The sequence below is a fragment of the Rattus rattus genome, chromosome 13, assembly GCF_011064425.1.
Source record: "Rattus rattus isolate New Zealand chromosome 13, Rrattus_CSIRO_v1, whole genome shotgun sequence".
NCBI lineage: Eukaryota > Metazoa > Chordata > Mammalia > Rodentia > Muridae > Rattus > Rattus rattus.
The window spans coordinates 6,460,160-6,485,667 of record NC_046166.1 but is presented as its reverse complement, the minus strand read 5'-3'; the positions used below and the strand labels follow the sequence as shown (position 1 = coordinate 6,485,667).

General features: G+C 42.3%; 1 protein-coding gene across 1 annotated transcript in view; it reads right to left on the bottom strand.

The window, feature by feature from the left end:
* Sfmbt1 (Scm like with four mbt domains 1) overlaps positions 1 to 25,508 on the bottom strand; it is an 81,325-nt gene that overhangs the window by 33,732 nt on the left and 22,085 nt on the right. The window contains exons 2-4 of the mRNA XM_032919444.1: positions 12,310 to 12,448; positions 7,761 to 7,855; positions 3,493 to 3,733 (exon numbers count right to left, since the gene is read on the bottom strand). Coding sequence (XP_032775335.1) covers positions 3,493 to 3,733; positions 7,761 to 7,855; positions 12,310 to 12,337 — 364 coding nt within the window. The 5' untranslated portion in view covers positions 12,338 to 12,448. The remainder of the gene's footprint in view (positions 1 to 3,492; positions 3,734 to 7,760; positions 7,856 to 12,309; positions 12,449 to 25,508) is intronic.

Here is a 25,508-nt window from a genome sequence, read left to right as displayed (position 1 = left end):
TGCATATCAATTGCATGATGTCTGCTTTCTCTACCTCCAAACACTGGTTTTACAGGTGTGATTTTTATCATGGGTGCTGTGAATTTGAACTTAGGTCCTTTCAATTTTATAAGTAACTTTACAACTTAAACAACCTCCCTGATATATAAATGGTCTACTTTATTTTATTTATTTATTTTTTTTTTTTTTTACAAAATCTCACTATGTGGCCCAAACTGGTCTCCCTCTTGCCTCTGCTAACTGGTTGTACCATTGAAAGACTCACAATACCTTTATATGCTAGTATCAGTCCTTTATTTATTTCCTTTTTCTCTCTACACAATACTGAACTTGAATTAAAAAACTTCCTCCTCCTCCTCTGCCCCTTCCTCCTCCACCTCCTTTCATCTCAGGCAATATTCTTTTCCTTCTGGGCTAACAAATTAAAAGTAACTAGTTAATTACATGGCAATAAAGATGGGAAGGAGAAAGGAAACAGCTGGAGAGATGGCTCGGCAGTTAAGAGCCCTGACTGCTCCTGCAGGGGACCCCAGGTTGGTTTCCAGCACCCACAGGGCGGCTTATCATTCAGAACTCCAGTCCCAGGGGACTCATGCAACGCCTTCTTCTGATCCCTGAGGGTTCCAGGCATGCACTCATGCACATTAAAACAAAGAAACAAAACCACTCACACATATGAAATAATAAATTCAAAAAATAAACTGCACAACAGTGAATTTATACCACTACTCACATACTGTCCTCTACTACTGTTTTGGAAATGATACTCTATCTACATTGTATTCCTGTATGTATCAGGTGTCTCTTTATACTAATAAATCATTCATTTGATTTTCTGAACCTCATTTTTTTTTCAGAGAAAAGGTTTTTTTTGTGTGTGTGTGTGTGTGTGTGTGTGTGTGTGTGTGTGTGTGTGTGTGTGTGTGCTATCCTAGAACTCACTCTGTAGACCAGGCTGGCCTCAAATTCAAGAGACCCACCTGCCTCTGCCCCTGCCCCTGCCTCTGCCTCCTGAGTGATGGGATAAAGGTATGAACCACCACCACCCAGCTTGGATGGAAACTTAGTAGTCACACATGACAAGAGAAAGCAACACGTAACTCAGAAAATTTCCTTTTTTCTAAAAATGTTAGAATTATTACTAAAAGTAAAGCAGGTCTGAAGAGTAAATAATACCATTTTACCAGATTTACCTTTCTGATTTCGATATTTTACTGTACTGCTCATGAATGTATTATTGAGAAAGACATTAAAGTTTCCATGAGTAAAGGGGCACCATGTCTAAAGCCTGTGGGGGCAGGGAGAAATGATAGAGCAGATGTGGTAAAATTTAAACCACTGGGAAAACTTCACAGAGTCATCATGAATATTCTTATACTGTTCTTACAAACTCCATATAAATCTGAAACTAAATCAAAACAAGTCATAAGTATAAAAAGTCCTGAGTTTTTAAATCTGCAATCTTTCCTCCTTTATCCCATACCTTTATCTTCCCCTTTATTTTTATATTTACTTACTGTATGTTAAGTACTGAGTTTTTTGCCCAAGTGTATGTTTGCATACCACATGCACTCCTAGTGTCCACAGAAGTCAGAAGAGGGAATTAGATTCCCTGCTAACCAAGTCAGCCATTTGTGTGCTGGGAACCAAACCTAGGTTCTCTGCAAAAGTAGGAAGTATTCTAAGTCATCACCGAATCTCCAGCCTCTTCTCCCTTTTTAAATTGTATTTTAATTTTTTTGTCCTTTGTATCTCCCTCCAACTTAATTTACAGTCTACTGTAAGTAGGGCACCTTCCTGGAACAGAGCGTGCACTGGCCCATGTTAAAATGTCATAGTGCTGTATACCTATAATCCCAGCATTGGGAGGGCTGAGGCAACAAGGCTTGCCAAGTTTGAGGTTAGCCTGTGCTACAGAGTAAGACCCTAGCTAAAAGAAAAAAGTCTGTAATATAGTTTACAAGATTATTTATGGCTAAAAGGAGAGAGGAAAGAAAGACAGAACCAGAAAATGGTGTCACAGGCCTGAAATCTCAGTTGTGTGGAAAGGTTTAAGCAAGAGGTGCGAGGTCGGCTTAACTAAAGAGTTAAGGGGGGGGGGGGGGAAGAGCCAGTAAGGGACTGAGCGTGTCAATGTGGCCTGCGAGCAGGTCAGGTATGTCAGCAATGTCAGCATGTGCCTATGATCTTAGCTCTCGTGATGATCGTGAGTTTTGAGGCCAGCCTGAGCTACACTATGAGACATTATCTTAAAAATAATAAAAGGACTAGGGTCTGTCTAGGAAGAAGACCTCTTTCTTCACATTTATAAAGGTTCTGGGTTCAATCCCCAGAACAACAACAAAATCCCAAAGCTAAGAAACAAGAATCAAGTCTCCAAGTCCCGAATCAGACAGCCTCAGCCCGAAAAGATGAGAAACTATGGTGTTGATGGTCATGAACAAACAAACAAACAAAACTTGATGTTTCTTTATAGAGAAAAAAGCACCATGGAATTGCAGGACCAGAGAGAGGCTCAGCTGGTGGAGTACTTGCCTAGCATGCACAAGCACTGGGTTTCACCCCAACATGCATAAACGAGCATGAGGCGTGGTAGCAAATGCCTGGAATGGCAGCATCCAGGAGGTAAAGACAATCAAAGTTCAGGATTATTCATGGCTGCATAGCAAGTTCAAGGCCAACTGGAAGACAATGCTTCAAAAATTAAAAATAAGTAATAAATAAAATAAGAGGCTGGAGAGATCACTGGCTGCTCTTCCAGAGGACCCAGGTTCAATTCCCAGCACCCACATGGCAGCTCACACAACTGTCTGTAACTCCAGCCTCAGAGGATCTAATACCTTCTTCTGGCCTCCTTTGATTATAGTAGAAGCTTCGGAGGAAGCTTCAGCCATGGGAACCCAGAAAGACTGGCCTCTTGGTACAACCCCACACCAGAGCAGAAAGAAACACAGACTAATAAGGAGCCACGAAAGCTGTAACCAAGTAAAAACCTGCTGAGTCCTGTAAGCCCCGCTGCTTATGAGGAACAGTAAGAGGTAGAGCAGCTGAAGGCCAGTCTGGACTACACAGTGACTGAAGGCATAGCTTGGCGAGTCAGCACATCCTGGCAGTTTTTAATGGGGCGGGGCGGGGCGGGGCGGGGCAGGGCTGGAGAGATGGTCCTGCCCTTAGGAGCGCTGTCCTCCTAGAGGACTTGAGTTTGAGTTGCAGCACTTACCTGGCTCTGTAACAGTTCTGGGAGATCTGACCCCTTTCTGGCTTCAGTGGGCAAGCCCTGTGTACTAACAGGCATGCACAAAAACACACACAGAAGCACACACGCCTGAATATATACGCACGCAATAAAAAATCTAAAATATTAAAATAAGACAAATCATAGATAATGACTTCATTTTAAAAACAGGGAAATGGGTATATAAAAACTCGCTATAAAAACTACCATTCAAAATGTTAGCCTAAAATGTTCTGTCAATCTGAGAGTGGACTGACCTTCGGGAGCTTCGAGGGTCTTCTTGTTCTGCTGACACCAGCCGATGGGGTAGAGGCCAGCTCTCCTGATGTCGCACCAGAAGTCTGCCTTCCGGTCCTCCCCATAGCCTTCGTAGCGGAGCAGGAGCAGCTGTTCACAGGCCGTAATGATGGTGGCCACCCAGTAAGTCTCAGGATCCTTTCTCAGAGCCACCTCCAGCTTCATCCCAGGAGCAAACCCATTTTGCAGACATATGTCCACCTGAAGACAGAATGTTATGAGGCACCAAACACTGCACGACTGCTTCTCTAGCTCAAGCTATCTTAAAGACCTAACACTTCTCAAACCAAATGGCAATAATCCCTGAGAAATTCCGATTCTAACTCACGGCAGTGGTCTAAACAAAACCAAAGCAGCCGTAGGGCTCCGCCCCACATGACAGTACAGAAGTTGGCATTTTCAACACACAGTCTTACATTATAGAAGGTATCTCCTAGAAAGCTTACCCATTACTAAACACTCACATTTTCATAATGTTCAAATGCCTTCAACAGTGATTTCTACATCACTCGACAGAAACAGGGAGGAAACCATATTGGGGAGAGGACAGAAAGCCACAGAGATAATAAATCAGTGGTATTCGTAATATTATATACTATATGCAGGGAGCCGTCCTTCCAGTGTCAAAGCCCATGCTCTGTCACTGTTATAATAAAGGGTATAATCACCTTAGGTGAAAAGCTACATGGTGACAAAGGGACAGATCAGCAACCCTTACATGAACACACAAGAGATGAATGACACTCAGTGTGGGAGACGTTACAAATAAAGAAGGGGGGGACCGGAGTGAATTCTGTCATTCTGGACTGGAAACAGATGTATCTAAATAAAAATACAGCAACGGATAGGAAAGCAGTATGGATGTGCATATAACTCTATGTATATTTCTTAGTTCTGAACCCAGAGGACTACAAATACACAAACAAATTTAGTGCCCAAATCTTGGTTTTTGTAAAAAACTGAAGTTAATCATCTTCCAATAAATAACAAAGATCACAGAGAAACTACTGGTTATAATTCTAAAAAAAAAAAAGTCAAAGAAGCAGGAGCCTGAAATGTCTTGCAATATCAAACAGAAAAAAAAACAAAACATGGGGTTGGGGATTTAGCTCAGTGGAAGAGCGCTTGCCTAGCAAGCACAAGGTCCTGGGTTCGGTCCCCAGCTCAAAAAAAAAAGAAAAAAAAAACAAAAAAACAAAAAAAAAAAAACAAAACATGATAGGAGCATATATATAAATATATATATATATAAATATATATATATATATATATATATATATATACACATATATATATGATGAACAACTGTCATCAGACAAACATCACATAAATAAGCACATTGAGAATTATTGACAGATGCTAAAACTACTACAATGAAACCAATATTTGCATAATCTCAAGGATTACCCTACGAGATTCTCATCAACTGCAAAAGGCAAAATACTAACAATAAAGTGAGTAAGACTGGCAGATATCACTTTAAATTGATCAAAGTTAGTCTGATTCCTAAAACATCAATACTGCATTATATACACTTGCCTGACATCAGACAAGGAAAGGACTTCCTCTGGCAATGCTTGCTACAGCTGCATATACTGACGTTAGCCACAGGGGAGGGGACTGAGAAATCCTGCACAAAACAACTGACATGCAGTATGCATTCTCTAAAAGAATCAAGCTCGTGAAAAAACAAAGAACAATAATTGGAGGAGACCCTGGATATGACGAATAGAGCAAGTCAGGGGCATGCTGGAATCTGCCATCAGGCTTCACTGCCTGAGTTCAAACCCTGGGAGAACCTGCAAGTTGTCCTCTAACCTCCAGACATGCACTGCGGCAGCTGACATACATTTATACACAAACAAATAAGAATGTAATAAAAATTAAAAAACAAATGAAAATGTAGTCACAGTTACTAGATAACGAGAGTCAAGTCCTTAGACGAGACAAAGAAGCAAGGTCAGTGTTTTTAAAAATAAATCTTAAATAAACCTTATTTTCTTAAAGTAAAAAGTGACAGTGTAGTGTGAAATTCACATTCAAAAGTCTTTTTCGGATGTGAGGGCGATCTGGCTGCGACATCTGTCACCCCATTGATCGCCAGGGTTGACTCGGCTGTTCTGGCTGGCTAGGCGGGTGTCCCCTTCCTCCCTCACCGCTCCATGTGCGTCCCTCCCGAAGCTGCGTGCTCGTGGAAGAGGACGACCTTCCCCGAATAGAGGAGGACCGGTCTTCGGTCAAGGGTATACAAGTAGCTGCGCTCCCCTGCTAGAACCTCCAAACAAGCTCTCAAAAGTCTTTTTCTCAGGAATCTAGCACATGCCCAAGAAGATTTTACACTGCACTCTAGGGTAGTTCTAAACAGCAAGAACTGGTGGATTTTATGATTCAAGACAGAGCACGCTGACTATCAGTTACTTCTGAAGATTGTGCTTTGTATTTTCAAGGGAACTACTACCCCAATGTATAAGCGATGTCCTGAGAACAGGGTTTTATGTCATTTAACCCCTACACTGACTCCATTAACGTTGTGCTGTCCACAACTGAATCAGGCCAGTGAGTGTTTCAAAGTTCAAAGCTCAAAAACCAAGGAAGCAACAGTTCCATCCTAGCAGCACAGTCCCCTCTCTCCCACCACCCATTCCTCCTCAGTTCCCCCAGCGCCACAGCCAGGGCTCTGCTGGACAAAGCACTACCACAGCTATAATCACCAGAACACAGCCCAGCCTGCCTGTCCACTCTGCAGTGGAAGACTTCCGTCCAGTAAGTCCTCACCTCCCATGTGGTTGCCTTGATGGCTTAGGAGCTGGCTTTGTCCTTCAAGAACACTGAGTTCAGGCAGAAAGCACCAAAGCTATGGGTTTGGGGCATTTACTTAGTTATTAACAGTCCCTCAGTCCTCACTGACAGTGCCGGTGAAATCTTGTGAACATTATTAGAATTGTTTTTATCCATGATCTTACCATTTCCCTAACCAGCCCTAAATTTTGAAACAATGCTTCCCACACCAGTGAGGTGCACACCTCTCGTCCCAGCACTTGAGAGGCAGAGGCAGGCAGATCTTGTGGGTTTTCAGCCAGCCTGGTCTGCAAACCAAGTTCCAGGACTTCCAGGACTACAGAGAAACCCTGCCTTGGAAAACGAAAAGGAAATAAACTAAAATACTTCTCAATCCTCTTCTCTCCTCACTCCGGCCCCAATCATCAAAAACCATCTCCGCAAACCAAACAAAGCCTTCTTTCCGAAGTGTTAACTCTGCATTTTTAACAAGTTTCATTCTCCGCCTGCCCTGCACTGGGATTACAGGTGGACAGCTATGCCAGACTCTTTATGTGGGTGCTGGAAATCTGAACTGAAGTACTTACACTTGCATGCCAAGCACAATACTAATTACGCCACATATGTCCCCAGCCCAGGCTTTCTTTAACATCTAACTGGTATATAAAACAGTAACTTCAGTCTTGCTGGTCTGGTATTTCCTCAACATAACCACTTTCCTCTTGGAATGGTAATTCATCATTTCTTGTCAATGTATATTAAAAGTACATAATTTGCTTTTTAATTTTTATACAACTAAGGGATTACCTTGAGTCTCAGAAGAGACTTTAGACTTTTAAACAGTCTTGACACTCAAAGGCCATGGGGACTTTTGAAGTTGTGCTAAATGCATTTGGCATTATGATATGGCTGTTGGCCTACAGGGGCAGGGAGAAGAGTGTGGTTGTTAAAATGAGAATGGCCTCCAATGGCTCATACTTGACTGCTTTGGGAAGGATGAGGAGGTGTGGCCTTGTAGGAGAAGGTGTATCGCTGGGGTAGGCTTTGAAGTTTCAGAAGCCCACACTGCTCCCGGTTAGTTCTCTCTCTGACTTGTGGTTGTCTCAACATAGGAGTTTGCAACCTGCCTGCCTGCCTGCCGCCCTACCATGATAATCCGGGCCTCTGAAACTATAAGTCTCCAGCAAATGCTTTCTTCTGTAAGTTGCCTTGGTCATGGTGCTTAGTCACAGCCATAGACAGATAACTAAGACACAATAAAAAGATTAAAAGAAGAGGGGTAAGCCAGGCATGGTGGCATACATCTACAGTATCAGCACCAGAGCAAAGCAGGTTGATCTCTCTAAACACGAGGCCAGCCTGGTCTACGTAGCAAGTTCCAAGACAGCCAGGGTTTCACAGTGAGGCCCTGTCTCAAGAGAAAGAAGGAAAGTGAAGGGGTGTTGCCTACATGTTTAAACGATGCATAGGGAGCTGTGGTAGCGCCTGTCTCTTCCAGATAATCTTCCCAGCTGAACTCCTCTACTTCTACACCAGACCCGAGATCTGCAAAAGAAAACAAAACGTTTATCTCCAAGTAAACTCAAGTTAGATAAATAAACTACTGTAGGTCAAATTGATTTTATGCAAAAAAATTAAGCAACTTTTGCTTTAATGGTAGATTCCCTAAGTCAATTCAATTCAATGTAACAGTTAAATCTGATATATTCATTCATGCTGGGTGTGCTGGTTTGAATAGAAATGAACCCCACAGACTCATAAATGTAGATGTTGGTCATTAGGCTGGCGTAGGTGTGGCCTTGATGGAGGAAGTGTTGCACTGGAATGGGTTTTGGAGTTTCAAACACTCAAGCCAGGACTAATGTCTCTCTTCCTGCTGCCTGTCTGTCAGTGCAGATGTAAAACTCTCAGCTGCCTCTCCAGCACTGTGTGTGCGGACTGCCATGCTCCCCACCATGACAATGAGAACTAAACCTCTGAGCTGTTAGCTAGCCCAGTTAAATGTTTTCCCTTGTAAGAGCCGCTGGTCGTGATGTTTCTTCACAGCAAAGAACACTGACTAAGACACTAGGGAAATAACAAATCTAAAGTTTACTCAAAAGATCATATAAAAGTAGAGTGGATATAAAATTACTAGAATTACTTTGGACTCAAATATATTATCTAATACCAACATTTAGGATTCTTAATAGACAGTTCAGATTTAAAATGCAAACTTGATTCTAAGTATTTTGCAACCAAGTAAAAATACTACTAGCCAATATTTGCAGTGCATTAAATCTAGAAAGTGTGGTTTTGGTCCCCCCCTTTTTTTTTCCTTTTTCTTTTTCTTTCTTTTTTTTTTTTCCGGAGCGTTTGCTAGGCAAGCGCTCTACCACTGAGCTAAATCCCCAGCCCCTCCCCTGCCTTTCTATTCAGCCCTTATATACAATCCAGTGAAGAAGATCCTGTCTATTTCTCCTGTATCCACTGCTATCCCTGGAGCAAGGCCTATTCAGACACCTTTTCCTCTCACTCACATACGACTGCAAAGGCTCAACAGGATCTCACCTACTCTTCCGCTTCTGTGAACCAGCTCGAACCAGCTCACAGTGCCCTGTAACATCAGCTCTTGAGGACCTGATGCCCTCTGGCCTCTGTGGGGATGGCACTCGCATGTACAAGTCCATATCCACAGCCATATCCCAGCACTTGGGTGGCAGGGGCAGGTACATCTCAAAGCTAGTTCAAAGCCAGCCTGACCTACAGACTGAGTTCCAGGACAGCCAGGGAAACCCTGTCTCAAAAAACCAAAGGAGGGGGAGAGATTAAACCCCAAATCTTTTCATGGGGGGGGGGCTGGAAGCTCCCTCCTTGCTGACTAGTTTTCATACTACTAGACAGTGCTATGTAGGTTGTAGAGGAGAAAAGTTATCAACACTTTTACTCAGCCAGGGACCCAGCAGCTGTCAGTGCCAGCCCCCTGGTTAAGATGTGCTGCTGTGGGGGCTGGTGTGAGGACTGGTGTGAGTGCTGGTGTGGGGGCTGGTGTGGGGGCTGTTGTGAGGACTGGTGTGAGTGCTGGTGTGAGGGCTGATGTGAGGGCTGGTGTGAGGGCTGGTGTGAGGGCTGTTGTGAGGGCTGTTGTGAGGGCTGGTGTGAGGGCTGTTGTGAGGGCTGGTGTGAGGGCTGTTGTGAGGGCTGGTGTGAGGGCTGTTGTGAGGGCTGTTGTGAGGGCTGTTGTGAGGGCTGTTGTGAGGGCTGTTGTGAGGGCTGGTGTGAGGGCTGGTGTGAGGGCTGGTGTGAGGACTGGTGTGGGGGCTGGTGTGAGGGCTGGTGTGAGGGCTGTTGTGAGGGCTGGTGTGAGGGCTGTTGTGAGGGCTGTTGTGAGGGCTGTTGTGAGGACTGTTGTGAGGGCTGTTGTGAGGGCTGTTGTGAGGACTGTTGTGAGGGCTGTTGTGAGGACTGTTGTGAGGGCTGGTGTGAGGGCTGGTGTGAGGGCTGTTGTGAGGGCTGTTGTGAGGGCTGTTGTGAGGGGTGTTGTGAGGACTGTTGTGAGGGCTGTTGTGAGGGCTGTTGTGAGGGCTGGTGTGAGGGCTGTTGTGAGGGCTGTTGTGAGGACTGTTGTGAGGGCTGTTGTGAGGGCTGTTGTGACTGTTGTGAGGGCTGGTGTGAGGACTGTTGTGAGGGCTGGTGTGAGGGTAACCGACTGCTTTCTGATTGGATGTGAGACCTGCTCCACAGCAAGAGAAGTCATACCTAGTACTGTAAATTTGGTCAAAACCCATAGCTGGGGAAATCACAGACCCTAGTGGAAAAATCTTCCACTGCTGTTTTGCTAAATGAATATACTAAGCCCATGAAGTCACCTTTCATTTATATATGCCCAAGGAATATTGCTCCCATTAGCTTTGGTCAGAGAAGCCTCTGTCTGCCATGAGTGGCAGTTACTTCCAAGACTCGTAAGTGGTCAAAGTACTGAGATAAATAAGTGCTCAGGGCTGAAGGAGACACGGACATTACTCATTCTATGAAGCTCAGAGAACATGGTGGAAAAGGGACACATACAAGAGGCAGAAGAACGAGAGGATGCTATAGATGATGTCTTCAGGGCACAACATGGGCACTGCACTCATGAACCCACAACTGAATTATTCGTGTAAGACCTTCATAAGCCTGGGCCCTCCAGCAGTCTAGGATGGGAGGGAAGAGACCAGGAGTCTGCGCTTTCCTGAGGATCTATCCATGGGCAGACAGTGGATGCTTGGAGAGGATGAGACATTTTCCCCCAGTGGTATAACCAATAACTAACTGCCCAGGCTGCTGTAAATAATCCTTCAGCAGTGCTCTTATAAGCAATACTAACTAAACCCACTGGATCACCAAAGAAAAAGGCAGGAAAGTAAGTGAGGAACTCGTTGGGAAGAGGAGGGAGACAGGAGAGTACAATAGGGAATGAATATGGACAAAATACAGTGTATCGTTGTATGAGGATTGTCATAGTAAGATGAAGCCTATTACTATGTATAATTAATATGGATGGATTAAGAGAAACTAGGACATAAAAATGGCTTCTCTGGATAGCACAGGACAGTATTATCACTAGGCCTAGCATTGTTAAATTGCACTCAAGGCTGTAGAGTATAAACGAAGCATCTGTGCCACACTACCTCCTCTCCAAGGCTCAGAGATCATGAAACTGTGACTTCACCAAACACAAAACCTGTTAAAAACCAAGCTGGTCTACTCAGGTACAGGAGAGGCTCACAAGTTCCATGACCAGCTGAAGAGTCACTGGGAATTCGTGGCTGCTGGAGGAGAAGGGATCAGTTCCTCTGGATGCGGCCCCTGAGGACTGCCCATGTTCTAGCAGGTGGGCATGTAGCCATGCACATACAGACTTAGTGTCCTAAGGGGACTCACTGGACTCTTTAAAAAGTACACGATGCTAATTGGGAAAAGTGGTTGGGGCTTGGGAAGAGTTAGAGGGGAGGGACTGAAGAATGGATCTGATCAAAACACACATATATAAAATTCTTAAACATAGGTTAGAACAGAATTTAAAAATGAACACATTTTTCCTTCCAAAATAGATTACTGTATCCACAACTATTAATGGCAACTTATTTGCAATAGCTAAAATTAGAAAAATCAAAATGTATGAAAAGATGAGTAGTTGAGACAAGTGCAATACACTCATGAAGTGTGACTCACAATACGAAGTAACAAACATAGGCTGGCGAGGTGGCGGGGCAGGTAAAGGCACTTGCTGTCAGGGCTGATAACCTGAAGTCAACTTGTTAGAGCTCGTGTGGGAGAAGAGAAGAACCAAGTCTTCCCAGCTGTCCTCTCGTCTCTGCACACGCGCCAGGCCATGACCACACCACACACATACACACACATACACACACATACACACACATACACACACACATACACACTCATCTCAGGTCTATTACTTCAGGGAAGACTCCAAATGGTCATATACTAATTCTGTCCATGACGCAGTCTCTAAAGGACAAAGTTATGGACATAGCAGCTGATTAAAGTGTAGCAAGAGGGAGAAACAGGCAGCTGTTCATGGTTGACAGAGTTATCCATCGTGACTAAGGTGACACTGATAGGAGAGTACACATGTGACAAAACACACAGAGCACTTTATGCACTCTTGTTTGTTATATGTACAACTTTTATATACTATCTTATCTTACAGTATAGTTATATGAGAGAAGAGAAACATGAGTTGACAGAAAACATGGAACCTGCGACACTATCTTTGTAATTTCCTATGAATTAATAAAGTATTTTAAACCAATTATAAAGCAATAATTAAAATCCAATTATTTAAAAAACACGGTCTGTTCTTAAAAACTTTTTCCCCCTAGCAAACAGTAGTTGTAGTCCCTAGCGCCACGCAGTTAAGGCCCAAGTGATGCAATGAAAAATGTAAAGGGCTTCCAGCTCAGCAGGATAAAGTCAAGTCAGACCACGCAACAGAAGGGGTTTAGCCAATTCAATACCTGCATCAAGCTGCTGCTCGCCGTTCATCTCCACAGCACATGGGTGTTCTCTTCCCCGAGTGACGAGCAGGCTGAGGGCTCTGCTGCGATACACAGACAACCTGGAGTGTCACGTTTCTACCCAGTGGCACCCAAGGACCTAAACAAAAGTGATTAAAAGTTAGGTTAATATACATGACAAGATTCAAATATGCTTAGTTATTGATATGACGGCATTTGACTGGGTTGAGAGGTAGAGAAGAAGAAAATCACTTAGAAGAAATAGGAATACAGAGATGGGGGTGACACCTTTTCCAAGTGCAAAGCTTGTCTAGATGTGTGTGTACAAGAAGACTGTCAACTCCCTTCTTTCTACGGACTTCAATAAATTGTGACTGAAGAGATGGTTCAACAGTCAAGAGCGCTGGCTGCTGACTGTAGGATCCAGGTTTGAGTTCCACATACATGTGGTGGTGCCCAGCCACCTCTAACTCCAGTTCCAGGGGATCTAGGTGCCTTTTGTCCTCCTTGGGCATCAGGCAGGAAAGTGGTACAGAGACATACATTCAGGCAAAACACCTATACACATAAAATAATTTAATAAAGATTACAATATATTGATATATGTTTGAGTCATAACCTTTAAACTTAGTATCGTGGTTGCTAACTACAAAAATTCTACTCTGTCCATGACAACTCTAATACCTAAAAGAACCACTCAAAATAAGTTCTAAACCCATGCATATTTTAAAACAGCTTTATTGGGCAGGCACGGTGACAGACCACCTTAATCCCAGCACTCAGAAAGAGCCAGCCTGGTCTACATGGCAAGTTTCAAAACAGTCAGAGCTACACAATGAGACCCTGTATCAAAAAACAAAACAAAAAAAAAAAAAACAGCTTTACTGGAATAGAATTTACCAGAATTCACATTTGAAATGTATCTCTTTATTTTAAATTTAATCATAAATTTAACTAAAAATTTTTAACTAAATTCATAGAGAATTTAGCTATTACTGTAAACCAGTTTTAGAATATTTGTGCTCCCCTAAAAACAGACTTCACGCCCATGCTCACTATCACACTACAAGGTTAGCATCATCATGAGCTCATAAACAGGAAGTAATTATCGTACATGCCCTGGAACCAACAGCTAGCAAGCAGCAGAACCAGGCTGGCTTCTAACTAAGGAGGAAGTCTATATTTCATATCCTCAAGTACTGTACTGTCTCTCAAACAAAAGCAACGATGATGACTTTGAACTCTGATGCTCCTAACTCTACCTTCTAAATGGTGGGATGCATGATTGAGATGATTAATTCTAAGAAAAAAATTAATAAACATTTATCAGGGAGTTAAGGAAAAAAATCCCACTAAAATATTTGAATTTATACACTATTCCAATCCAAAAGATGTACATACTTTTAAAGTATGCTGCTAAGCATGGTAAATACCGTAACCAGATGTTCCACTTTTCAGACTGGCAGCTCTAACTATGCCCCTGGCAGGTAAAGGCTATTAAAAGTCATTCTATTTCTTGTTCCCCAGGAGTTCAGATTCCTTCGATTGGCCCTTCACTTTCAACAATACTCAACTATTGTTCCGTGAATTCGTCTGCTTTAGACAGTAAATTAAACTGGTGTTCTTATTTAACAACTATACTTGATTTTCAGGATAAAAATCTTTCGTTGATTCATTAAGTTGTTTCTCCTGGTTAATTTTATTGTTAATCCACTCCTACATGTCTAAAAAGATTAGAAATTAAAGTCTGACAAAGTCCAGGTTTTAAAGCATTCTAACAGACAAATCTTAGCCACCTATATAATCTAAATTAAATCTGACCATAATGTAATTTTTTCAAGTTTATGTAAATTTAATATAGCTTTATCTATCTTGGCTCAAAAACTAGTTCTAATAAAAGCACTGAATACCCAAAATTGTTCCCTTTTAGAGACAAGTTCTAATGCCCAGACTGGCATTTTCTTCAGGTGTTAAGTGATCCTCCTAGAGACCTCTCAAATAACATCACACCTGACAAACAATAAGAAAGCATCAAAAAGGGGTTGGTGATTTAGCTCAGTGGTAGAGCGCTTGCCTAGCAAGCGCAAGGCCCTGGGTTCGGTCCCCAGCTCTGAAAAAAAGAAAAAAAAAAAAAAGAAAGAAAGAAAACATCAAAAATATGGCACAAAAATATAAAGTGTAAAATATAGCCATTAATTTTGTTTTGAGACTGCATCTTTCTATAGAGTCCTGGTTGTCCTAGAACTCACGATGTAGACCAAATTCACCTTGAAATCACAGAGATCTGTTTGCCTCTGCCTCCCTAGTGCTGGGGTTAAAAGCATGTAACACGATGCCCAGCCATTATAAATTTTATTAATGAAACCTTTTTCTTCTCATTCAAATCCCAATGGAAGTATTTTACTCTGTTGGTACGCTTGATTTTTAAAAGAACATGTATATCCAAAATGCATGGGTGAGACTGTAGGTCAGGATCTGAGGGTATGGCATAGAGACAGATCATCCGTCAAGCACAGAGACCCTAGTTTGACGCCATTAACAAGAAAACAACAATAATAAAACAACAATAACATATACATTCATATATGGCTTGGGGCTGGTTAAACACTTGTCAACCATGCAAGAGCCTCCTGATTTAATCTTCCATATTGGGAGCAGGGTTGGGGGTGTGTCAGAGGTTGGGGTGGAGTAGCTCTCTCTTTCTTGGTAGTTACATGTAATAGCCCATGCCTGAAATCCCAGCACTTGGAAGATAAAGACAGGAAGATCAGAAGCTCAATCAAGGTTTACACAGTGATTTCTAGACCAGCCTATGTTACATGAGACCCTATAATTTAAAATAAAAAAGATAAAAGTAAATAGTTTTAAATTTTTGTTTTGACCTCATTAATGAAGATAAAACATACACTGGACATGGAGAAATTAATTTTTTTCTTTTCTTTTTTTCGGAGCTGGGGACCGAACCCAGGGCCTTGCACTTGCTAGGCAAGTGCTCTACCACTGGGCTAAATCCCCAACCCCAAGAAATTAATTTCATACTGACCAGCAGCTGCCTCTCTGTAGGCTAGCTTTCATAGTACTAGAAAGTGCTATGAAGGGTGCTGGGGGGTGGCTGGAAGCCATCAACAGTCTTGCACAACTGTGAACCTGTGAGCTGCAGCAGGGACAGGCAAGGCCACACATGGCCACGGGCGCTGTAGTAGCACAAATACTATGGGAATAACCAATTGTATTCTCACTGGATTTAAGGCCTGTTACACAGGCAGAAATGCTGTCTGGTACTGTAAATGTGGCCATCAATCCATGGTTGGAAACCATGCATGACCCAAGGATGAACCTATTACTATTATTTTGGGAAATGAACATAGTAACAAACTGCCCTCCAGTTTGTATCTTTCTACCCACAGGGCCAACTGAGCAGGGAATGCTGGTTGATGAAGAAACTCACCACCGTCACAGTGCAGACTTTTGGGGCGTTCTCAGTCATCGATTTTACTTTTTAATACTTATTTTATGTGCATGAGTGGTTTTGCCTCCATGTATGTGCCTGAGAAGGCCAGGTCCCTGGAACTGGGTGCTGGGAACTGAACCTGGGTCCTCTATAAGAGCAGCCAGTGCTCTTAACTCTGGCTCACATCTGCAGCCCCATGGGATACCTATTCCACATAAAGCCGACCTCAAGACTCAGGGACCGTAAGGAATAAGGCAGCAAAGAGATTACAAGGGCTAGAAAGGACTGAAACAAACCAGTCTCCTGAACATGACAGGGTTGCTGGACTCATGAACTCACAACACTCTAGCATGGAGGGGAAGGGGCTCACAGCTCACAGAGGAGCGATGGATAGTTGATGACTTCTCTGAGAGGAAGTTGATTTTCTTTAAGGGTGTGGTTCCTGAGAGGTCAACCATGCTCCAGTGGGTAACCCAAACTCAGACATATATGGGCAGCACAAACTAGAAATTTTGGGTTGTTTTGTTTGTTTTATAAAGAGAAAGTTGAAACAGGTATAGAGGGGCAGGGCTGGGTTTGAAAAGAGAAGTGAAAGGGAAGGCAAAAATGATTTAAATTATAATGTATGAAATTCTCAAAGTTAATAAAAATATCTTTATAAACTACCTCATTCCTGAATGTTTACAACAAAATTATTCATAACATATAAAAGGTAAAAACTACTCAGATGTTTATCAATTAATTAATAGATGAATAAAACGTAGTATATCTAATACAATAAAATCTAAATCATCCACAAAAAGAAATTTCATGGCATGGGTACCTTAAAATATTGTTGTAAGTAAAAGAAACCAGATATAAAAGCCAAATACTATATTCAAATTATACTAAATTTCTAGGATAGGTAAACTGTCTTCATTTCTATAGGCACAGAAAGATTAACAGAGACCAAAACACCAGGGTAGAGAGGTCAACGGTGAACTCGGGCTTATTTTTTTTTTTTTTTTTTTTTGAGGTGAGGTGAGGTGGAATACTGACCATTTCAGAGCTGGATTCTGGTAGTATTAGCCATACTACTCTGTAATCGTTGGTAATGATAGATAAGTAAGTTCCTAGTACATTTCTGTATATATATATTTGGGTTTTTTATTTTTTATTAGATATATTTCTTTATTTACATTTCAAATGTTATTTCCCTTCCCGGTTTCCTGTCCATAAGCCCCTATTCCCTCCCCTTCCCCATACGGGTATTCCCCCTTTACATCCCCTTTATTGCCCCCCCATACTCCCCTGCACTTGGGGGTCCAACCTTAGCAGGACCAAGGGCTTCCCCTTCCACTGGTGCCCCAACAAAGCTATTCTCTGCTACATATGCAGTTGGAGCCCTGGGTCAGTCCATGTATAGTCTTTCGGTAGTGGTTTAGTCCCTGGGAGCTCTGGTTGGTTGGCATTGTTGTTCTTATGGGTTTGCAAGCTGATTCAACTCTTTCAGTCCTTTCCTCTAATTCCCCCCAAGGGGGTCCTGTTCTCAGTTCAGTGGTTTGCTGCTAGCATTGACCTCTGTATTGGACATGCTCTGGATGTGTCTCTCAGGAGAGATCTCTATCCGGTCCCTCTCAGCATGCATTTTTTAGCTTCATCCATCTTATCTAATTTTGGTGGCTGTATATATATGGGCCACATGTGGGTCAGGCTCTTAATGACCATTCCTTGAGTCGCTGCTCTAAACTTTGCTTCCATATCCCCTCCTATGGATACTTTTTTTCCCCTTTTAAGAAGGAGTGGGAGCATCTTTCTTGAGCTTCCTGTGGTCTGTGGATTGCATCTTGGGTAATTCGAGCTTTTTGGCTAATATCCACTTATCAGTGAGTGCATACCAAGTGTGTTTTTCTGTGATTGAGTAACCTCACTCAGGATGATATTTTCCAGTTCCATCCATTTGCCTATAAATTTCATGAAGTCATTGTTCTTGATAGCTGATTAGTACTCCATTGTGTAGATGTACCACATTTTTTTAATCCACTCCTCTGTTGAAGAGCATCTGGGTTCTTTCCAGCTTCTGGCTATTATAAATAAGGCTGCTATGAACATAGTGGAACACGTGTCTTTTTTATATGTTGGAGCATCTTCTGGGTATATGCCCAGGAGTGGTATAGCTGAGTCCTCAGGTAGTGGAATATCCAATTTTCTGAGGAACCTCCAGACTGATTTCCAGAATGGTTGTAGCAGCTTGCAATTCCACAAACAATGGAGGAGTGTTCCTCTTTCTCCACATCCTCGCCAGCATCTGCTGTCACCTGAGTTTTTGATCTTAACCATTCTGACTGGTGTGAGGTCGAATCTCAGGGTTGTTTTGATTTGCATTTCCCTGATGACTAAGGATGTTGAACATTTCTTTAGATGCTTTTTGGCCATTCAATAATCCTCAGCTGAGAATGTTTTGTTTAGCTCTGTATCCCATTTAATAGGGTTATTTGGCTCTCTGGAGGAAGATCTCAGAAGACGGAAAGATCTTCCATGCTCATGGATTGGCAGGATTAATATAGTAAAGATGGCCATTTTGCCAAAAGCAATCTACAGATTCAATGCAATCCCCATCAAAATTCCTACTCAAATCTTTACAGAGATAGAAAGAGCAATTTGCAAATTTGGAATAACAAAAAACCCAGGGTAGCAAAAACTATACTCAACAATAAAAGAACTTCTGGGGGAATCACCATCCCTGACTTCAAGAGGTATTACAGAGCAATAGTCATAAAAACTGTATGGTATTGGTACAGAGACAGGCAGATAGATTAGTGGAACAGAATTGAAGACCCAGAAATGAACCCACACACCTATGGTCACTTGATTTTTGACAAAGGAACTAAAACCACCCAATGGAAGAAAGATAGCATTTTCAACAAATGATGATGGTTCAACTGGAGGTCAGCATGTAGAAGAATGCAGATCAATCCATGCTTATCGCCCTGGACAAAGCTCAAGTCCAAGAGGATCACATCAAACCAGATACACTCAAACTAATAGAAGAAAAAGTGGGGAAGCATCTCCAACACATGGGCACTGGAGAAAATTTCCTGAATAAAACACCAATGGCTCATGCTCTAAAATCAAGAATCAAGAAATGGGACCTCATAAAACTGCAAAGCTTCTGTATATATTTTTAAAAAGAAACTCAGCCAGGCATAATGGCATATGTCCAGCAGAGACTAGCAAATCTCCATGAGTTTGAGGGCAGCCTGGTCTACATGGTGAGTTCCAGGACAGCCAGAACTATGAGACTCTGTCTCAAAAATAAATAATTCTGAATATTAATTCATAATCATGAATTAAATGAAAAAAGAAAGAACAAATAACTCTATACTTTGCATCTGTATGTACAGGTGTGAGGCCTGAGGTTAATTAAGGTGTCTTACTCTATCACTCTCCATTTTTTTTTTAAGACTGGGTCTCTTCTTCCTTCCTTCTCTCCCTCCATGTCCCATCCGTCTCACCAAACTTGGAGCATTGCAGGAGGTTGGTCTGGTGTTATTATGTTTTGAACGCTAATATTGGTCCCCAAGATCTGGTTGTTCCAGACAAGGAGATCCTCACTTACACCAAATGATGTTATGTAAATACTGCCTCCCAATTTATTCCTGGTTGGTTGATTAAAGATGCCTACAGCCTGGGCTGGGCAGAGAAGAGGGAGCCGCTCAAATGAAACTTGGCAGGTACCATCTCAGGGATTTGGATGGGGAAGCAGACGAAGGTGCACAGAGGGTTGGGATCTCCCCCTCTAGTTCCTGTGTCTTTTATTTGAGAACTAAATGATCTGAAGTGAGACAGAAACCCCTAATAGATATTTACAGACAACAAGGAGGTGTAGTGCACCCCATAATGATAACCACTACAAGAGCATACGACATGGCTAGACTGACTAGCCAAAGCCCCAGAGATCCTCCTGTTTTTCCCTTCAGTGCAGTGGTCACAGATGCGGCCACTGCACTTGGCTTTTTTTTTTTTTTTTTTTTTTTTTTTTTTTTTTTTTAAATGTGGGGCATTAAGGATCTGATATCAGGTCCTTGTAAATCAAGTCCTTTATAGACCACACCATCTCCTCAGCCCCATATAACTGAGTCTCATGACGAAGTTCTGAAGCCTTTTTTAAGATAGCACGGATACCGACGAGCCTGCTGGTTGGATTAGACAGCGCTGACACTGACGAGCCTGCTGGTTGGATTAGACAGCGCTGACACTGACGAGTCTCCTGGTTGGATTAGACAGCGCTGACACTGACGAGCCTGCTGGTTGGATTAGACAGCGCTGACACTGACGAGTCTGCTGGTTGGATTTTGTCAACTTGACACAAACTAAAGTCAGGCCAGAAAAGGAACCTCAGCTGAGGAACTGCTTCCGTCAGACTGACCTGCAGGCCAGCCAGGCGGGGCATTTTCTTGACTGATGATTGGTGTCGGTGGGCCCCGCCTACTGAGGCAGTACTGTCCTGTGCTTTCTTAAACATCCTGGTTGTTTAAGAAAACAAGCTGAGCTAGCACCGGGGAGTTAGTAATCAGCACTCGTCCATGGTCTCTACTTCAAGCCCTGCCTCCAGGTTCCTACTGGAGTTCTTGCCCTGACTTCCTGCAGTGACAGACTATGATGTGAAAGGAAGTGCAAGCCTTCCCCAAGGTGATTCTGGTCACGCTTTTATCGCAGTAACAAAGAAAAAAAACTAGTGCTGAACTTCTGTGTTAGTTACCTTTTGTTGCTGTAATAAAATACTATAAAGAAGCCAACTTATGGAAAGATGAGTTTATCTGGGTCCCAGGGAGATAAGAGGCCATTATGGGGGGAGTCATAGCAGCATGAGGCGGGCATGATGGCAGGAGCAGAGCCTGAATGATCAATTTACTCCAAGCAGCAATCAGGGAGGATGGGGGAGCGCACAACATGGTGGACACAGAGACAGACAGAGAACACAAACTGTAAATGACGTGAGGCAAGACTATAGAAGCTCAAAGCCGACCCACGTCCAGAGCCACTACTTCTTCAAACAAGGCTGCTGTACCCCCAAGCAGTGCTACCAACAGGGGACCATATGTTCAGTACCTGAGCCTGTGTGGTCCCAACATTAGTCCCTGAGTATATTTTCAAAGCACATGACAATGTGAAATGTTATAATAAAACTCATTCTTTTGCATTATACTTTTATTTTTAATTAATTAAAGTAATTAACTGTTAGTGATTTTAATAAATGTAAAAATACCCAACTTGGATGTCCCTGGGCACTGTATATGTTAAACAGTAAATAGCTGTCCTCTGGTGGGTGGCAAGCTTAACTGCACAACTAAAGTCTAACAGTATTCTAGCGACAAGACTACTCTGTTTAAACGCTAATTTCCTTCTACAATGCGGAAGCTGAGTCTCAGAGACAACCTATCAGTTCGCAGGGCTGGGGATGGGGTAGGCTGGAGTCTTACCAGGGCCCCAGGCTTCCTTGAATCTCAGAAAACATGAAGGTGACTCTTAGGGATTATGATCAAGAACATTTCATATGACAACTAACTTCACCATCCAGTAGGCTGGCCCAAAGCTCTTAGAAACTTGGCTTATTCATACTCGACAACTGGCAATCTGATATTTAATATTTAAAATGAATTAAAGAGGCCAACCTAGATTACTAACTGTGTTGGTTTAAATGAGAACGGCCCCCATTGGCTCATGCTTGAATATTTGGTCTCCACTGCTGAAACTCTTTAGGAAGGATTAGGAGGTGTGGCCTTGACAGATGTGTCACGGGGCAAGGACTCTGAGGTTTCAGAAGATACATGCCATTCTCAGTGCGTTCTCTCCCTTCTGTTTGTGAGATGTGAGTCCTGGATTGTTCCTGCCTCTGCCATGTCTTTGCTCTGCCATCATGGACTCCAGCCCTCTAAAGTCACAGACCCCGTTAAATGCTTCCTTTTTTAAGTTTCCTTGGCCATTTGGGGAGGTAGGGCACAGCAAAAGAAAAACTAAGATCTGACTCTGGTTATTTAACTATAAGAGCTGAGTTTCAGATAAAACAGAAGCCTAAAATAAAGCCTTCCAACTGTCTCTGACGTTCAAGAAACAGACTCAAGCTGAATACCTAGAAGCTCTAATGAAGCCTAGGAAGTTACCTGATTGCTTCCGCTTCATGAGTATCTGTGCACATGCTCAACTGAGCCTAGGCAGCCTCCTACCAAAAACAACAACAACCAGCAACAACAAACACCACTGAGAGAGGGATGGACGGGGCCTGAGAACACTGTCAATCCCTCACTGAGAGGGGATGGACGGGGCCTGAGAACACTCTCAATCCCTCACTGACAGATGAACTACAGAGCCAATCAGAGCTGGGGAGGCGGCTCACTAGGTAAGAGGCTGCTGTCAGGCCTAATGATCTGAGTCCACTATCACGGTCCTCAGAACACAGAGAAGTAGAGAACTGGCATACACCTTTACTCCCAGCACTTGGGAGGCAGAAGCCAATGGATATCTGTGAGTTCAAAGTCAGCCTGGACTACACAGCCTACATGGGGAGTTCTTAGTCAGGGATACATAGGGAGACCCTGTCTCAAAAATCAATAAAGCAAGTTGATTAACAAAGTAGCAATGTGGAAAAGACAGTCTCATTAGACCAAGCTCCCTTCTCACACTTCTACTCAACTCTTGTTGCTTTAGGTGTTATAACTATGTCCACAAATTATCTGGTACATGATCTGCTAAGAAATCACGGAGGCAACAGCAAACCCAATCACATCCACTACATCTTATGAAGGGTGAGGTGTCAGCTGAAGCCTGGTATTTAGTACAACTAAATTTGCTCTACCCAGCTTCTTACAATAAATGCCTAGAAAATGACGTCACTCTGAAATCACTGAGGCTACACATTCAAGAACTTGGGTTTTTACTTCTCACACACACCACTATTTTGGACAAGATGTTTAAAAAAAACAAACAAACAAAAACTTTATATGCTAAGGAAATATTCTGAGGAATCTGAAGAAAGCCTAGGCTACATAGCTGTCAAGAAATGGCAACTGTGAGTTATTAATAGACTGGACTACTGTAAAAAGAAGCTTTAGCTTAAATTACAATCTGTGATTTCTGACTTTGGTTTCCTTCTCAGTTAAACAGTGGGTATCCATTAGCTGTAGTAAATACTAAATGGTAAGCTATGCGATACAGCACCACACAAACAGTAGGTATCTAATTATTTTATTTATTAAAATATTAGAAATGTCTTGTAGAGGTGTGTTGTGGTGTGTGTGTGTGTGTGTGTGTGTGTGTGTGTGTGTGTGTGTGTGTGCGCGCGCGCGCGTGCAAGCCACAATGTGTCAGAGGGCAGGTACCAGAGTGAGTCAGTCCTCCCTTTCTGCCTTGTCTTTGAGATGCTTTTGTTTTCTCACTACATATGCCAAGCTGGCTAACTGGCCCACAAGCATCTGGGCCATTCTGTTTCTACCTCCTATTTCCCAAAGGAATGCTGGCATTACACTCAGGTTGTCAGGCTTCTAAGTAAAGCCCTTTACTCATCTTCCTGGCCCTAGAAATGTAAGTTAAGCCTTGTGTTCCAATGTATCTATACCTCCCCAGCTAATATAGCTGGAGATCACATATTTGCGAGGCTAGTAAACCTAGACTACAACTTTCAAATGGACAGGAGGTTTAACTTTAAACATTTAAGTAGTTAACAGCTCTCAAAAAACAAAGAAAATCAAAATGTATGAATGTTTACCAATGTCAAAAGCAACTAGCCAGTCCAAGTAGGAAAGGACTTCTGAGACGGGACAGTAAGGCAGTCAACCTACTTACTGAGAGTAGACTAAGTAAAGTAGGCCAGGTAAGTAAACAATTGTGTCTCCATGTCCTGTCTGTAAAATGGAGATATTAGCATCAGCATCAGCATCAGCATCCCTCTCAGTAAGATATATATATATTTTTTTTTCTTCAGTTAAGTACCATAGGAAATTTCTAGCATAGTGGCTGAGAGATGATGACTCAGCAATTAAGAGCATTTTCTGTTCTTGCAGAAGACCTGGATTCAATCCCTAATATCCACATGTCAGTTCACAACTGTCTGTAACTCCAGTTCCAGGGGATCCAACACCTCCTTCTGGCTTGGCCTATATGGATACTAGGCATACATATGGTACACAGGCATATATGTGCAGGCAAAACATCCAGACACATAAAGTATACATTTTAAACAAATTTCTAGTGGAGTAAAACCTCAAAGATACTAGTTATATGTCTAAAAGACCTCTTACCAGAACAAATATTTCCTATTTCAAAGATAATTTCTAGAACATAAAGATTTGAAGTTCCTAGCACGTATCCTAGCCATTCTTAGTAGAGTTATATGGTATATATATTTAATTACATACATTTCCTTATTAATTTTTTAATAGAGTAACACTGAATTTGAGAATGACCAAGCTAAAAAGATATCAAATGAGAAAGTCATCAAAAAACAAACACAAAAACAAACTAACGTATAATGAGCAGGGAGACTCCACAAACAAGGCCTTCGGCCCCTTAGAGCATGCCCAAGCTCTGCCTCCTCCCAGAGGCCTCCAGAAGAGACTGAAGGGCAGGTTCTGACTACTGACATCTGAGAGCCTTGGAAGTCTGTTTTCCACCAGTCGTTTACCCAGGAGGCTCTGGTGGGGTTGCTGCTTTTACTTGGTGACATCAGGCACACAGGAAGTTTTAAAAGAGTTATACCACTGGTTTTAGAGAACACAAAATTGGACACAGGTACTGTAGAATTAACTCACTGCAATGTTTTAAGAGTTTAAGGGTCCCCCCAAAGGGAAATTACTAGGAAGCTGAAAATGTGAGATATTTTGGAAAGGTTTCTGCCCTTCAAAATCGCTATAAGCTTTTTGTTTTTTGCTTGTTTGTTTCAAAACAAAACAGAGCAAGTAACAGCCAGTCATTGAGAAGGAGGCATCCCAACTAGAGGCTACAACTGTTGTCAGTGGGGAATAACAGAATGATGAATACCCACTACACAGCACTGAGCCTTTAGGCCAACGTCTATGCAGCACGCTCAACGCTTAATAGTGAACAGGTGTAAGTTACTTTAAAAAGGCATCTATTTACAAAACAACTCCAGTAGTTTTAAGGCTTTACTGGTTTTTAAAGAGACAGACTATAAACCATGTTAAATCTGTAAAAGGTTAAATAAATCTAAGAGAAGAAAATAGACCAAATTTTTCTAAGTAATTAAGGACCTAATGTAAAATCAATTCACTAGGAGAATGCCTCTTTCCTATAGGATACTTTCATTGGGCTGTTATTAGAATTAGTTGTACATTATTACTTGTTTTTATAGATTTTAGCACCCATACATGTGTGTGTGTGTGTGTCTGTGTGTGTGTGTGTCTGTGTGTGTGTGTGTGTGTGTGTGTCTGTGTGTGTGTCTGTGTCCCCTCAACACTAGAAGTGCCTATGATAAATATATGGAAATTGTTTGGTGAATGTCTACAACTTTTAACCAAGTTAATAACTACAAATGATTCCTTCCACCTCTATTTCTCTATTCTTTCCCTAACGACATTTGGTATTTAACTATTGTTCTGGTGAGCTTAAATACCAAGATTACCAATTTTCTAAGATTAGGATTTACCAATTCTACTTTTCTTTTTCTAATTCACCTTACATCCCAATTGATGCACTCCCTCCCACAATCCCTTCCCTACTCCCCTCCCCTTCTCCTCTGAGAGGGAGACAACCT